This window comes from Athene cunicularia (genome assembly GCF_003259725.1).
Source record: "Athene cunicularia isolate RWA chromosome 2 unlocalized genomic scaffold, athCun1 chr2_part1, whole genome shotgun sequence".
Taxonomy (NCBI): Eukaryota; Metazoa; Chordata; class Aves; order Strigiformes; family Strigidae; genus Athene; species Athene cunicularia.
In genome coordinates, this window is record NW_020799095.1 from 62,926,300 (window position 1) to 62,942,004 (window position 15,705).

Below are 15,705 nucleotides of genomic sequence, written 5' to 3' on the forward strand. Positions count from 1 at the left end.
ATTTTTTTTTTTATTTTTTTCCCCCTATTTTTCCACCGGCCCTGGGGAGGGTCGCGGGAATGGGTGGGGGGATCCGCTAAGGGAGGGAAAAGGGGAGGAAAAGACTTTTTGGGGGTCTTTGCGTGGACTTCGGTGGGAGAGCCACGGCCCCCGGGGAGAAGCTGGGGCACCGGTCTTGGTGTCCGGGTGTTGCTGCCACCTGCGGAGGGGTGTGAGGGGTGCGGAGCTGCCCGCCTGCCAACAGCAGTGTGCACCTGCCTGACAAGGGTCTCGGAAAGTCTCCCTGTGTAGAGAGGCAAAGACTGTAGGTGCAGACTCACTTTTTTATTAGATGTAAGGGGGTGGGGGGGGAACCCGCCTTTGGGCATTCAAGCACTTTTTCAGATCGAGGAGACAAACCTGACACCAGGTGCCCATCACTGGTGTGGGTGTCCCCCACCTTGTTGGGACCGTTCAGTGGGTGCCCGTCACTGCAGAGCCGCTCTGCTCCCAGTGCCTGCGTGCACCTCTGCGTGTAGCTGGGGCTCTCTGCAAGCTCCCACGTCCCCAGGGACAGTGCCCTTATGCCAGGTTCCGTGGGTTGGTGTCTTTCCACTTTTAGGTATTTGCAATGTATAGATTTGAATGTTACTATATCTGCGTGTTGGGAGCAGTTGGAGGGGTAGATATGTATAGGACATCATGTGTTCAGATGTGTCTTGCTTAAGTGAGCTTGTGAAAACTACTTTGATGTTATAGTTAGATGCTGTCTGTATAAATCATAACTGCATGTGAAGCCCTCCAAACTGCGTGCGTGTGTCTAACGTTACATATATGCACTGTCAGATGCAGATACATTTTAATGCAATAGTTTTTCTTTTTTTGGTTAAAAAGTAAAAACCCAGTTGAACTCTGAGAAGGACAGGGGGTTTATGCCACTTGCAATGAAAAATTCAACAACCCATGTACGTTCATGCAAAACAGTGTCGGGACAGGGGGGAAGTCTGTCAAAGTCTGCAGCGAGAGCGGTGCCTTGGGAGGGCGATGGGGGGCTGTGCCCAGTTTCCTGAAGCTCTGTACCGTGTATCTCGGGCTCCCCAGGGCCCCCCTGCACACTGTAGCTGCTGTTTGGCATGATAGGTGTGACACTGGGGACTGTTGGCAGGGCTCTATATGGGGACTTCAGCTGACACATGACCTGTGGGTTTTTTTCTCCCCCATCCTGCTCCTGTCCCTCTCCTCCACAGCCCCCCAGAGAGATAGTGCTTGGGTGTGTGCAGAAAGGTGGTCTTGGTGAGGCACCCCAAAACCCCCCACCCAACCCGTGACACGAGTGGCATGAACTTGGAGCCGGGCGAGTGCGGGATGAACTCAGTAAGCTGTGGCAACGGGAAACTCCGCCAGTGGCTGATCGACCAGATAGACAGTGGCAAGTACCCGGGGCTGGTATGGGAGAATGACGAGAAGAGCATCTTCCGCATCCCCTGGAAGCATGCCGGCAAGCAGGACTACAACCGCGAGGAGGATGCTGCTCTCTTCAAGGTAGGGCTCAATCCGGGGTTGGGGTTGTGGGACACAGCCAGGGCAGGAGGGATGCTCGGAGGCTCTGCGGTGGCCCCTCGCCATCCTATCCTCGCCGCCCACCTCTTCAGGCTGGCTCTGCTGGGTGCCCACTGCCACCGACTGCCCGCCCGGTGTCCCTGGCTGTGCCCTGGTGTCCCCTGCGTTTGCAGGATGAGGCCGCCCACCCTTTCCCTCTTCTCTATGTGGAGCTAAATGCTTGTGGGACTGCAGCACATCTATTTCCACATTCATCTTGGATCCTTTTCTCCCTTTCCTTCTGCCTGATAAACTGTTTTTCCTACCTTACTATGCTGCTTTTTTCTCAGCCTAAACATGTAAGGAGTAAATTGATGCACATATAAATGCTGTTTCAAGCATTGTGGACTTGTACCTTGTAGTTGATTTTTTTTTTTCCCCTTGTTCTTTTGATCATCTGAAATGTTTCCAGGCTTGGGCTCTTTTTAAAGGAAAGTTCAGAGAGGGCATTGATAAACCAGATCCCCCTACCTGGAAGACAAGATTAAGGTGTGCTTTGAACAAGAGCAATGACTTTGAAGAACTGGTAGAGAGAAGCCAGCTGGACATCTCAGATCCCTATAAAGTGTACAGAATAGTGCCAGAAGGAGCTAAAAAAGGTAAAGCATCTCAAATTCCCTGTGTAACAGAGTGTGAATATGTCTTGTTGTAAGCATATGAGGACTGAAGCGTGCTTTTCTGGAATGGCCCTGCAGACTTTTAAAGTCTTTTAAGGAGCCACAAAGCAAGGCTCAAGTGCAGCTTGTTCCGATGACTTAAGAGGCTGTGTCTGCGAGAGGACTGCTGGCGGTTGAGTCGGAGCGTTGAAAGGGAGCCCTTGCAGAAGATGCAGACAGGGCCCTGCACATTGCTGGAGGAATTACTCTTCTAGCTGGAGCCTTCCTGCCGGTTCTGTGTAGCGAGAGCCAAGCAAGCAGCTCAAGGGACAGGCACACATGCAAAAAATATTGCTTGCTGGATCTAGGTTTTAAGTTCAGGGAAGAGCAGAAGTGTTTTGAGCTGGACAGTAGGTAACTGCTGTGGGGGGAAGAGCTGGGAACGAGGGATGCCCAGCTCGCAGCCTGCTGGGCAGAAGCTGGAGGCAGTGCCAGCTGCCCAAAGAAGCCCCTGGTGCCAGGCAGGGCTTGCAGGAGGCAGAGGCTTGGCAGGGTCTGGGGGGGCATCGCGACGCGCTGGTTATGGCTGAGCAGCACTTTCCTTTGGGGTACCAGGAAGCCCAGTGGGACAGACTGCCTCTTGGAGCTGCCTGCAAGGGAGGGCTAGGAATCCTGTCCCAAACAGGTGCTGGAGGGCATTTTAGTCCTTTGTTTGTTCAAAGGCAGGTTGTATGGGTTTGTCTTCAATGTGCCAATTTCAGATTTCCTTAAGGTGTGGTTGACATAATTTATTTTCCTCCCTCTGGTGAACTTAGGTGCAAAACAGATCAGCATGGAGGAGCAACCATTAATGATGAACCATCCCTTTCCAATAACGTCTCCTTACACTTCGCTACCATCTCAGGTGTGACATTAGTTACGCATTTCACTTGGTGCTTGTACATTGAGCAGCACCATTTCTGTGCTATGTGCTGTGTCTGTCTTTGCTGGTGTGGTTCTCTAGTTCTCCCTGGGAAGAAACTTTATTATGAAAACTGAGAAATTGAGAAGCAACTTTTCTAATGTCATATGAGGCACAGGGCAGTTGATTTCCCTTGGTATTGTTTATCCCTGAGTAATAGCTCTTTGCTGTTGGATGATAGATATTAGTGCACTGCCATTCTGTTGACGCCAGAATGTAAGCACCCAGTGAAGCCTTGCTCTTCCGAGCAGACATTTACCAGCAATGCTTTGACTGCCTTTTGTTATTCCACCCTGCTTATTATTTACACCAGTGGTGAGAAGTTCATTTGAAAGCCTCACTGGTGGTGGTGGCGAAGTGCCATTTGTGTAGCCTGGGCAATGCTTAGACCTCCGCGGGCCTTGGCAGAGCAAATCAAGGAGCTGAAATGTGAAAGCTGATGCAACGCATAGCATCAGTTTTGACAGCTGCTGAGTAAAAGAATATCTCGTTAAATTGAATAGGTACCAAACTACATGGTGCCCCATGAACGGAACTGGAGGGAGTTTGCCCCGGAGCAGCCACATCCCGACATCCCCTACCAGTGTGCCAGCGTCCCCTTCGCAGCTCGCAGTCATCACTGGCAAGGGCCTGGCTGTGAAAATGGTAAGATGATCCCATTTAGGGTTGCTTGCTGAGGTTGGTCACCTAGAACGACCACAGATTTCAGGTTTCTTATTTGTGGCTTTGACTGGAATTAAAAGAAGTGGCTGGAGAGGAGTCCTGGGCTCCCCTCAAAGAGAGCCATGGGGCCAAGGCAAGAGCCTTTGTCCTGGCTCTTGCTTTCACTGCCACCATATGTGTGGTGTGTGGGCTGTGCAGTCCTCTGAGGTGATACAGTTCAGCTCCCAAAAGTCCTCAGCTGTCTCAAAAGCCCTGAGCAGTAAGAAGGAAACCAACCTCCCCAAAAAAAGCCCAAATGAGAACATGTGTTCTTTAGTTTTGCTTTCTGGTTTTGGACCTTTGAGGCACACATTAGTGAGGTTTTCCCTCCAGCCTTGTGGACTAAAATGGCATTATTCTCCTGAGAAGAAAGCTGAAATTATTACTTTATGTTAGTGCTGTGGCAGTGGGACAACTTGTCGTGGATTGAGTCTCTCTTGGGCTGGTGCAGCAGGAATAGGATAAAGGGATGTTCTCTTCCCTGAAGATCTCTCAGTACCAGGGCCTAACATAATCATGGCTTTCCAACTTCTGCAGCCTTAGGAAAAAGCCTGAATTGTGAAAACTGGCAATGCTGAAGCCCACAGAAGATAAAAGATGAGAGAAAGGGAACTGTGTACTGTAGACCGTTGCAGGATAACTCACCTGAGGATGCAGGGTTTTGCTTTGTGAGGAAAAGCAGCTGATTCAAAAGGGCAGGAGGGGCTGGGAAGCGAGGAAGGACATAGAGCAGGTACTACATTTTCAGAGGACAGCTCTCTAGAGGTTTTGGTGCAGAGAAAACTTTGAGTCTGTTAGAAAGTAAATGCTCAGTGCACTGCAACTTTTGCTGGCAGTATATTGGAATTATTAGGCAGAATCCTTTATTTTTAGTTGAGCTATTTACTAATAAAAAACAAGGTAGCAAGCTGAATGAACTCTGCCCTGAAGTAGTTAAACACAGCAGCAGTTGAACACAAGTTCAGATGCTTTGCTGAATTTGGAAACAGTTGTTAGTGGCTGGTATGGGGTTTCTCACTGGACTCTGAAACATGGCAAGAGATGTGGGTGTTTTGTGTCTGCATCACTCCAGCTTCTGATCGTGGTGGGTTCTGCTGCTGGGAAAGGTAGTGTGCGCTTGTCTGCAAGTCACTTGCATCATTCTCCAAAGACTTTTATTGACATTAAGAAACAGGAAAACACCAATTGCCCGTGTTACAATCCATTTACTGAAAAGCATCTCTTGGAACAGTCTAATACTAGCAGGTAATAAAACCCTAATAATCTCCTGCTGCACAATTTTCTTTACCTACTTCTAAAACAGTGTTAATTCCAGCTTTATTGTTATACCCATCTTTAGTAAAATGCCTTACACAAAATGGATTGTTTTATGCAGTAAACTTTTAAGAGCACTTTAGTCTAGTTAAAAATGTAAATTATTTCTGTAATAGAATAACATGTTAAGTGAAGAAAAAGGAATAGGGGGAATACTGAAATGTTCAGGGAGTAAGTATTTTGTGCAGGCCTAAATAAAAATACAGTACAAATAACATCTGGAGAGACTGGTGGAGTTGGCATACCTGGAAAAAGTGGGAAATAGGACCTTTTTAAGAAGGAGGAAGGAGAAAGTTCCTGGTGGGGCCCAAAAAACCTTGCTTTTGCATCGCTGTGATCTCTGCCTGAGCTTTTCTTTTAGGATTTAGGCAGCTGTTGCTGACTTTTGTTTGTGAAAACAGGTTGTCAGGTGACAGGAACCTTTTATGCTTGTGCCCCTCCTGAGTCCCAGACTCCTGGCATCCCGATTGAGCCAAGCATAAGGTCTGGTGAAGCCCTCGCCCTGTCAGGTAAGGTCCGTAACCCCCCCGGGCTTTCTGGGGAGCTTGACAAGAGACTCTCACTTCTGACACCATCTCTCTAATGAAAAGAAAAAAGAAGAAAAGAAAAAGAAAATATTTTAATGAATCAATTTGGTGTATGGGCTTAAGACTCTGTTTTCCAGGATAGTTAAGCACTTGTAGCCCCACCTCCAAGGGAGGGAGACGGTTAAAGTTAGTGGAAGTGCTTTGCTGGCTTGTGGTGTTAGTGCTGGGTTGCTTTGGTGAGCCACCAAATCGGGCCTTCCCAGGGGAACTTGGAAATTTTGGAGGGTCAGTGACTTTTAGCTTGGTTTTTCATTTGAGAGGAGCCCCCCAAAAAACTTATGTTACCTGGGTACCTTCTGTGCTCCTGCTGGTGCCATCTGGCTTTGCTCTGCTTTGTTATTCCTGGTGAAAAAAAGCATTTGGGAAAGAAAAGGGGAGTTATTTCAGCCAGGTTTGCAGATGTCTGGATGCTGGGGGACTTTCTGAATAACTCTGGGAAAAGGCATGGAAATGTGCTTTTTTACAGAAATAATGGCTAAACCTATAACATGATGCTCAGCAGGTCTCTTGGGCGGGATTGTTCTCCAGAATCAGGGTCTGTACGTATGTATATATGTGTGTGTGTTTGTGTATATGTATATATAAAAATGTATATTGTACACACACACACATATATATTTAGTGCTGGGTGAGTTCTTAGGGGTCAGCCAAGCTGACTGAATGGCCATTTGAAAGTAAGGCTGGGGATTTCGGGTGCAGCCCTATTGGAGCTGGAGCCAGCAGTTGCTTCTCTTCAGGCAGCTGAGTGCAAGTTTGCAGGTCCCCTGTGCAGAAGCCTCTTTTATGCAAAATGTGAGGAGAAACACAGCTACTCCCTGATTAAATCTGAGGAAGTGTACTGAGCCGGAGGGTCTAATTGTGACATGAACTTGGAAGATGTGATGAACAACGACTTTTTGTGTGCAGACTTTTCCTTTTAAACGGAAATGTGAAGTTTGCGGGATGTTAGTTCCTGCTCAATTCCCACATCAGTAGCTCTTGTAATAAAATGAAAGAGCATTAATGCTACCATGCCCCTAAAGTTTTAGTATTTATATTCTTTATATGATTTTTTGCTAATGTGAGCCTGTCTTCTGTGTGGTAGTGACCACAAGGCTCTGAAATCTCATGCAAACTTGTCTCTTGATCTTAGTATAGATCTGGAACATAAAACATTCATGCCATGTATCACAGTTGATTTTTTTTTTTCTCTCCTCCTTGTAGATTGTCGACTCCACATCTGCTTATATTACCGTGAAATACTGGTAAAGGAAGTGACAACTTCTAGTCCTGAAGGTTGTAGGATATCCCATGGCCAAAGTTACGAGGTTAGCAGCCTGGAGCAAGTTATCTTCCCTTATCCAGAAGATAATGGCCAGAGGAAGAACATAGAAAAGCTACTGAACCACCTGGAACGAGGAGTAATACTGTGGATGGCACCCGATGGCCTCTATGCTAAGAGACTTTGCCAAAGCAGGATCTACTGGGACGGGCCTCTGGCACTCTGCAGTGACCGACCCAACAAGCTGGAGCGGGACCAAACATGCAAACTCTTTGATACTCAGCAGTTTTTAGCAGGTAATTTCTGCTATGGCTTTGATATCGTTTCTGGGTCTCTCTCTACATCAGCTTCACGGGGGTGCTCTTTTCACATTACCTTATGAATTACCATAAGAATTACCCCTCAATTCTTCTGAGCAAGCACAGTCAAAGGGTGGTTGGTTCCTGAATAAACTGCTCTCTGTGCACGTTTAGTGTCCCTGCACAAACTAGCAGGAGTGAACTGATGCTCAGCTGGTGATACTCAAAACCCCACATCTCTTTAAGAAGCGTAAGGAGGAACCTAACAAAACAGCCTTCCCACAAATTGAGTGACAGAGGAAAGTGGATCCTGATCTTGGATCTGCTAGTTTAAGTCCTAGGTAGGTCTGTGGTCTGCATGCACGCTGCTCTCAACTTGGCCCAGAGCAAGCCTGAGATCTTGCTCAGTGTAAACAAACACCAGCATGAATTTCAGTAGAAAGCCTTCTTTTCAGTCTGTGCCAGTGTTTAAAAGATATCTTGGGGGTAGAAAGGATTCCACAAACTCTGGAGTTTCAGAATTGCCTAATACTCTAAGGAAGAAGGTGGGAGAAGCTCTGTGGGAGGGTCTCGTTTCACACAGTGAGGTACAGAGCGGACAAGGCCACACTTCAGGACAGTGCCACCTTCTTCCAGCCCATGGAGGGAAGGGGCAGAGCCTCAACTCTGCTTCCCAGGACTTCTGAGCAGTTAGAGGGAGGAAAGCTGTCCCCCCAGAGAAATGGGTTGGAACCAGTCATTGTCCCAGAGGACAGCTTGGGCAGCAGGAATACACATTGGCCCTTTTTTGAGTTGTGTGGCATCGCTATAGGTGAATTGTGTGCTGATGGTTTGGTGTGTTTCCCCATTAGAAAAAGGGCAGCATCACCGGCATGACTCTCTAAGGAGAATAATGCCTTAGAAAATTAAAAAAACCCCATAAAATCCAAACCAACAGCTTTAGCATACTTCATATTCCAGGGTTGATGCACCATCTTAGCAAGATGGTCAAGCAAGAAATGCATTTGAAGAGAGAATCTCTCATGGATGTGAGAATTGACAGTTAGAAAGGGGAATTTGAGGTCAGGGTATTGGCTTGGGCTTCAATCACATGCTAATTTAAAGGCGTATAATTTTGCCTCTGATGATGGTTTTGGAAATCCCTTTCCCTTTTCTCAGGTGTTTTTTTAGATGTACTCTGGGTTCTTCCAAACGGTTGACAGGACATCTCTTTTTAGATGCCTAACCCCAAAGATAAGCTCAAGCAAGAGTTATTTTTCCCCCCTCCTGAATTACTTATGCACCAATGCCTGTGCAAACCCAAGCATGTGGTTGAAGTCTGTGGTGTGTGCAAAGTGAGTTTTTGCATGTGCTGATGCTCAGCTAGGTTTGTAAGCGACTTGCCATGGGTGTATCATATTTGCATGTTAATTGAATGTACTGAGGTCCCAGACTGCAGGCAACCTTAGGGATTCCCCCCTTAGGAACCTGAGCCTTCCTTGGGAAGAGAGGCAGGAGATCTCTACAAGGAGGGGAAATCTTGAACACCTGAGAAAGGGAGAGATGCAGAACTCCTATGGACCACAGCTGTTAGGAGCCTATTGAGGAGCTGGACCCTGCAGTGCAAACTGCACTGGAGCGTCGAGGCCTGTGTTGAGCAGTCTGTACTGTTGAGAAGCCTAAAATGGCAATAGACCAGAAAGTAGGTGAGTGGTCTCTGGGGTCTCCTGTGGAATAAATGCAGTAAGTTGGGCTGGGTGGAAATTAGGAGGATAGGGGAAGAGAATTGGGGAATGTGAGGGTGGCAGCCAGAGGAGGATGGGCTTGACGGATGGAGGGATGGCTGAAGCCGGAGTAGCAGGAGATGGGGAAGGTTTGGGGAGATACGTGGGGAACCCTGTGGTGTTGGAGGTGCTTGAGCCTGGAAAGGGAAATGGAGCAAGTGGGGGGGGTTTAGAGTAGAGCAAGGCTGACCTCAAGCTCTGATTATCCTGCTGGTGGGAAAGAAGGGGCTTTCTTCTCCAGGTCCATGCCATGGGCTGCTGTGTGGCACTCCCACAGGTATTCAGGGTTTGGAGAATTGCTGAGGCCAAGTAAAATGGGGTGAAACAGCAAGTTCCTCATTAGCATTATGGCTGGACTGGGCTTGAGTGGATTGTCCTGCCCTGCCCTGTGTGCCAGCACAGAGGGAAAGAGGGTTCCATGGAAAATATCTCTTCTCTCCTGGCGTATCTCCAGAAAGTTCACAGAACTTTTAGGGGGGGTTTGGGGAGATCCTGGGGAGAACTATGAAAACTCCTGTTTTAAGTGAGCTGCCCTTTGGTTTACTCTTAAAACTGACCCTCCTAGTAAGACCAGTTGTGGTACTGGTCACACCTTGTTTTGAAAAGGTTGCAGTTGGAGTAGAAATGGCAGGGGTGTATTCTGGGAAAAGATGCATTTGTCATTCCAAGGTCAAAGACTCTCCTCTTCCTGTATAGCAGGGGGTACTTCATTATAAGACATTGGTTTTAATATTAATTTTAACTTTTTCCAGAAAGCATGCTTAGAGTTATAAATGAAAATGAAATCTTTACCAATCTACTGTGTAGGAATACTGCACATAACGCAGACATTAATGAGCATATTGCGTTAGATGGATTTTTCTCTTTTCTGGAAGGAAATGCAGTGTCTACAACACAACATAGTGATTTTGATCCAAGTGGAAGTTTCTTATAAAGGCCTCCCCTTCTATCTTTTGAAGGGGACACTTTGACTCTTGGAATAATTATATAATTTGATCTTTTCCCCTCTGTGCAAGACTGTGGGTTAGTGAAGAGAGTGCAGGAGGGCAGAAGACACAGGCTCTTTTGCTGGCTCAGTGCATGGCTTAAATGAGGTCCGTCACCTGCTCTTGCCTCCTGTTGCCTCCCCATCCCCCACTAGGCACAGTGATGACAGTGGCTCCATGACTGTGTAGCTGAGGCTGAATTTTGTGCTTTGCAATACTTTGAGTCTCTGGCTCTGCTCAGCCATAAGTTTCAGCGCTTTTGTCTGATTTCTGCTTGAGTGGGTCCCAACTACCATCAGAGTCTGCTCCAGGAGGTTCTGTTGTCAAGGCCCAATAGAAATACTAATTGAAAGATATCGCAGTTCGTGCATATGAAATGACTTGTGAGGCAAGGCAAATGGAAAAATTGCAGTGTTATAACTAGTTCCCTCTGATCTGTGGGAAAGTCTCCAAACTCAGTGTCTTGCCTCTCATCTTTTTCTTGTCTCTTTCATCCTCCCCTGGAGTTACTTCATCTTCTCCCACTGTGCTCCAGGGCCATCCATTTGGAGCTCAGCCATCCACGAAGTCTTTCTTACTGACCTGAACTGGTTTTGTCCGAGATAATTTTCTTCATAGCAGCCCATGTGGTGCTATGGTTTGTATTTGTAATCAAAACAGTGCTGATAACACAGGGGTGTTTTAGCTAACGCTGAACAGTGCTTGCACAGCATCAAGACTCTCTCCTTTCTCACTCTGCCCTCACAGCAAGTAGGCCGGGATGGACAAAAGGTTGGGAGGGGATGCACCTGGGACAGATAACCCCAATTTACTAAAGGGATATTCCCTGTTATATGACCTCGTGGTCAGCAGTAAAACTGTCAGGAGGGGGAGTTTGCCAGAGGTTGCTCTTGCTTGGGGACTGGCTGAGCATCGGCCAGCTGGTGGTGAGCGTTTGCTTTTTTCCATCACTTGTTTTCCTTTCTTTTGTCTTTTTTTTTTTTTAATTATTTTTACCTATTAAACTGTTTTTATCTCAACCCACAAGTTTTCTCACTTTTGCCCTTCTGATTTGGCCCATCCCAGTGGCAGGATGAGTGAGTGGCTGAGTGGTGCTTGCCTGCCTGCCGGGGTTAACCCTCAACATGGCCCTTTCTCTCTTTCCAGAGCTGCAAGCCTTTGCTCACCATGGACGTCCACTGCCGAGATACCAGGTTGCTCTGTGCTTTGGGGAGGAATTTCCAGATCCACAGAGGCAGAGGAAACTAATTACAGCCCACGTAAGTAGGCTACCTTACCTAAAAGAAACATACTCCTTGGAGGATGTGAATCTGACAGTGAGGCTTTTCTACCTTGTGAGGGAGGTAATAAATTATTGAGAATGCAGCACCATCCAGACCAGGGTTGAATTCCTAGATCTGCCAAAGACTGACTGGTAGCCCTCAGCAGGGCAGAGCACCAGATTGCCCTCTCTGTAGAGCATAAGTGTCATCCATGAACTCTTGCAAATCCCTTCAAAACCCAAAGCTGAAAGACACCTGGGAAGAGCTGGGCTGCATTGTTATTGCTGGCCCAGTTGTGCAGCTCCTTGTGCTGCCAGGCTGGTGCAGGACATGGTGCTTTCACAACCGCTGCACCTGAGGGTGCTCCAGAATCCCAGCCCTTAATGGGATGCAGGGGCTGCCTGTGCAGCTTCAGGGTTAAGGTAGCTGGCAAGCTCATGGGCTCTCTGACCACAGTTCACACACACTCAAAGCTAGTGTTTCGGGATGCTATCTGAGAGAGGGTGATGACAGAGACTGAGACCAGGTACTTTCTAAATTGGCTGTACTGGGCCATAAAACCACAAGAGAGGTGATAATGCACATGTTAGTGGCATGGCTTAGCTTATTGCATCTTTGAAGAAAACTGCTGTCTCTTAATTTTTCAAAAGCCCCTTTGGTAGCAGCATGGGTCTTCAGTCAGAGTTTTGTCATAAGCTGTGGCCTCCCCTTAGCTGCGTAGCTTTCGTACTGCCACACCGCTGCTTAGCGAGTCTCTGGGGTGGAAGGTGGGAAGCTCAAAAATCCATCTTGAGCTATGCAAGGGCTAGTTAGAGATAGATTTCCATCTCTGTTTCTCCTTAAACTCTTTTCCATCTCCATTTTGGCTTTCCAGCTTTCCATCCCTCCTTTCTAGCATCTCCTCTCCAGCCCCCTTCTCCATCTCCTGTCCTGGCACATTCTTTGTGAGCCTGTACCACCTCCTCTTTCCAGATCTTTGCTTTCCCCTTACCAGTTCCTTTGCAACCTGCTCAACCTCTTGGGCTGTCCTGGCTCATGGGCTGGTGGGGCTCCACAATCTCACCAAACAGCTGTGTGCCGGGAGCTGTCTGGCTCACTCGCCCCGCTGCCTTCCCATCTACCCCTCCACTCAGCTGCTTCCAAATGCCGGAGAGAGGAAAGGGAAGGGGTTTTGGTGGGGGTCTTCCAAGGCAGTGATCCCTTCTGGGTCTCTCCCTTCCCAGAGGCAGGACCCACAGACAGTGTATTTTTTTCTCCAAAACGGTGCCCATATCTTAACGTGGAAGGGCTGCCTGACCTGCAGGAGAGGGTTGTGGAGAAGAGTTATCCAACCTGTCTGTCCCCCGAGAGTAAGGAGAGCTGCAGGTGTTTGTTCTCAGTGTGCAACTTAAAAATTTGCAGTCAAGGCCCAAAGCCCCAAGGGTGAAGAGACAGAAGTGAAGGCAGTGTTAAATCATACAAATCCCTCTTGATGGTTGAACAGATTCCTCATCAGAGCTTGAATGAATAGAAACAAGAGTGACTGTGGTGTTAGACTGAAGTCTAATTTCAAACACAGTCATTTGGGACTTATCTCAGTCTGCCTGAGAGCTCCAGCATTTCAGGTTAGGTTCTCAAAGTACTTTACAATGCAGACAAGACTATCGGTGCTTTATGTACACATTTGACCACATCGAGTGGCCATGGACCTGTCTGGCCTGAAGGCATCACTTACACCCAGGGGCTGCCTAAGGGGCTTCAATTACTATTACATCATTTGTGTCACTGTCATGTGCCCCTCTAAATGAAGACTGTGGAAGTAAGAGGTGTGTGCAGTTAGCAAGGCACTTGGCAGCAGAACAGGCAAGGCCTAACTTAAAACAAGATTAGTGAGAACACTGAAATAATTTTCCCATTCTGATAAGCAGAACTGTTTTGTCCTGTCTTGTTTTTAAGTTAAACCCACTATAAATAACTAAGATGAGGAATGAAATTTTGTCACATGTCTGATTAACATTTTGTCTGTTCTTAAGGTTGAACCAATGTTTGCCAGGCAGCTGTATTACTTTGCTCAACAAAACAGTGGACATCTTCTGAGAGGCTATGACTTACCAGAACTTGTGACTAGTCCAGAGGATTACCACAGATCTATTCGCCATTCCTCTATTCAAGAATAAGATCCTCAGAAAGAGTGTTTTTAAAGGCACTGTAAAGATTATGCAGAGTGGAGGAGCATATCTAAGTCGCAATTTGGAGCTCCACATCACAGCTGGATGTGTTCAGGGGTTCAATGATAGGAAAGTGAACTAGGACAACCATATTGTATGATACAAATGGTGGGTCTTCAACATTTGGATGCTACATCTCACATAGGTTCCACTGTCGCTGAGAATAACTCAAAACTGACGAAATGATTGCTATGTTTACGTCCGCTTAATGTTCTCCTTGGGTTTTGAGGACTGATTCTTACTGAAGACTTAAATCCAGAGTTTACACTGTTACTTTTGCAGGGCTATTTATTTTGGATTACTGATCTCAGGGAAGGTACATAAATTTGCGGTGTTCCCAATCTGAAACTGTAGCTACTGTAGGTAGGTAGCAAATGTAGATGTTTTATTGAGAATAGCTAATACATGTAAGTGGTTATAAATTTAGATTAATAAGTGTGATGCCTATATTCTTGTATAGAATATTTCAGTGTATTTTTTAAAAGCAATGCAATTCTTCAGAGACATATTTTTTTAATGCCTGACTGACATTTGTCCTGACAATGAATTTTGTTGCTGCCACTGTTGTTATTGGATAAGCCCCCATAATAGCAGTTTCTAAGGTGATGCATTTATGGTACTGTGTTAAGACAAGTGACATTCAATTCATATTACCTGTGGGTTTAGTATATAAACCACTAAAATTAGATCTAGAGTCCCGAAGAGCAGCTTTAAAAATAAATTACATTTTTATTATAATTGAAAAATACTATGCGTTATATATCTATGTATGCATTAGAATTAAGTTGGCAGACCTTGAAAATAGCACAGAAATAGTCCTGCTAGCCTTTTTTTTGGTGACACACGCATAAGCCAGGTTAAAATAACCACCACCTCTGACTTATACAGAGCCAGCTCTGCTCCTTGTGTGTACTTGCAGCTTCCTTCCAGTGGTACTGAAATGAATGTGAAGGGAGAGTTCAAGAAGAGCAGCATTTGGCCTCCTGTATTAAGACAGTCAAGGAAATACTTGTTTTAATGTTTGTTTTCAAAAATTTTACAGAAGTATAATTTGATAGAGTTTGCAGCTTTTAATGTTAGGGTGCTATTAGACAGAGACGAGGTCTGTTGGGTATGCATGTCAGTGAAATTTCCTTGCTGGTGAGCAGACCTTGTGATCTTAGTAGCTTTAACTCCAGAGCATGATCTCCCTATGCTTAACAGACATACTTCACTTGACTTTCTAAATGAGGAAGAAAAACTGGTACTTGGTCTGGCAGCAGACTTGTGTTCTAGGGACTTTGAATTTATACATCTTAAAGATGCATACTCCTTTGGGATATATTATCCCCCTTCTTCTCCACAGTGCCAAACAGAATGAACAGATCAATCTACTTTTGTGTTCTTTGTTACTTGAAGTGTTTTGCCTGGCTTAAAGATTTTCACGGGGGAGAGCTCTTTCTTAGACATTAAAAGCACTGCTTTAGGTGACCTTCAGAGCTTCTGCATATGCTTTTGGCCTGTGCATACATTTTACTGAAAGGGACTTTTGTGTTCAGACTGGTACAATACAAATATTTGATGTGTTTTTCACTTTTTTCTAGTGGTCCTTGCTTCATATGCTCATTGCTTCAGCTCACATCTTAGAATAAAGTCCTTATTCCCTACCAACTTGATTTCTATGTGTTGTTTTCAGTAGTGGGGCAAATCTAATGGGCACAGTACTGCACTCTGGACATGGGCAGCACTGCTGGCTAAGTCTATGGGGAGCTGTGTTTTAAGCCAGAAGTGCAGGGAAAGGTCAAAAGTTAGGGATTTTTTTCTTACAAAAACATCTGCGATATTAGCTACAGTTAGTAGAAGAAGGGAAAATGGGGAGGTTGTCCTTTGACTGTTTGTTTCCTGGACCATGGACAATGCAGCAGAACCCTGCAGCTGGGGATCTGGTGCTACGACGCACCTGAGGGTTTTGCTCCTCCATGGCCTCTGGGGCTGGGGACCCATCTGGTGCCCCCCTGCCCAGCCCAGCGCTCAGGGACTTTGTGACCCACCGCTTGCCAGGCTGGTGGCTGGACATGGAGGTGGTGGTTACCGTAGTCACTATAGTTTTCATAGTGCTTTCAAGTGAAAAAAAGCTGGGAAAGGGTGAAAAGGAGGATGACGAACTAAAATAGTGAAGAGCAGGAGTGAATTTCACTGGGCAGCCCCGA

General features: G+C 46.4%; 1 protein-coding gene across 2 annotated transcripts; it reads left to right on the plus strand.

Annotated features, from left to right (window-relative positions):
- Window positions 1–1,248: 1,248 nt before the first annotated feature.
- Window positions 1,249–15,164, plus strand: IRF4 (interferon regulatory factor 4). Of its 2 annotated transcripts, XM_026842609.1 has the most exons (8): window positions 1,249–1,521; window positions 1,991–2,177; window positions 2,990–3,078; window positions 3,639–3,780; window positions 5,553–5,660; window positions 6,942–7,295; window positions 11,194–11,306; window positions 13,322–15,164. In XM_026842609.1, the coding sequence occupies exons 1-8, from the start codon at window positions 1,318–1,320 to the stop codon at window positions 13,463–13,465; spliced, it is 1,341 nt and encodes a 446-aa protein (XP_026698410.1). In that variant the 5' UTR covers window positions 1,249–1,317; the 3' UTR covers window positions 13,466–15,164. The 2 variants fall into 2 exon arrangements, with proteins under 2 accessions (XP_026698410.1, XP_026698409.1); XM_026842608.1 differs by lacking the exon at window positions 5,553–5,660 and having other exon boundaries at window positions 1,266–1,521.
- The last annotated feature ends 541 nt before the right edge of the window (window positions 15,165–15,705 follow it).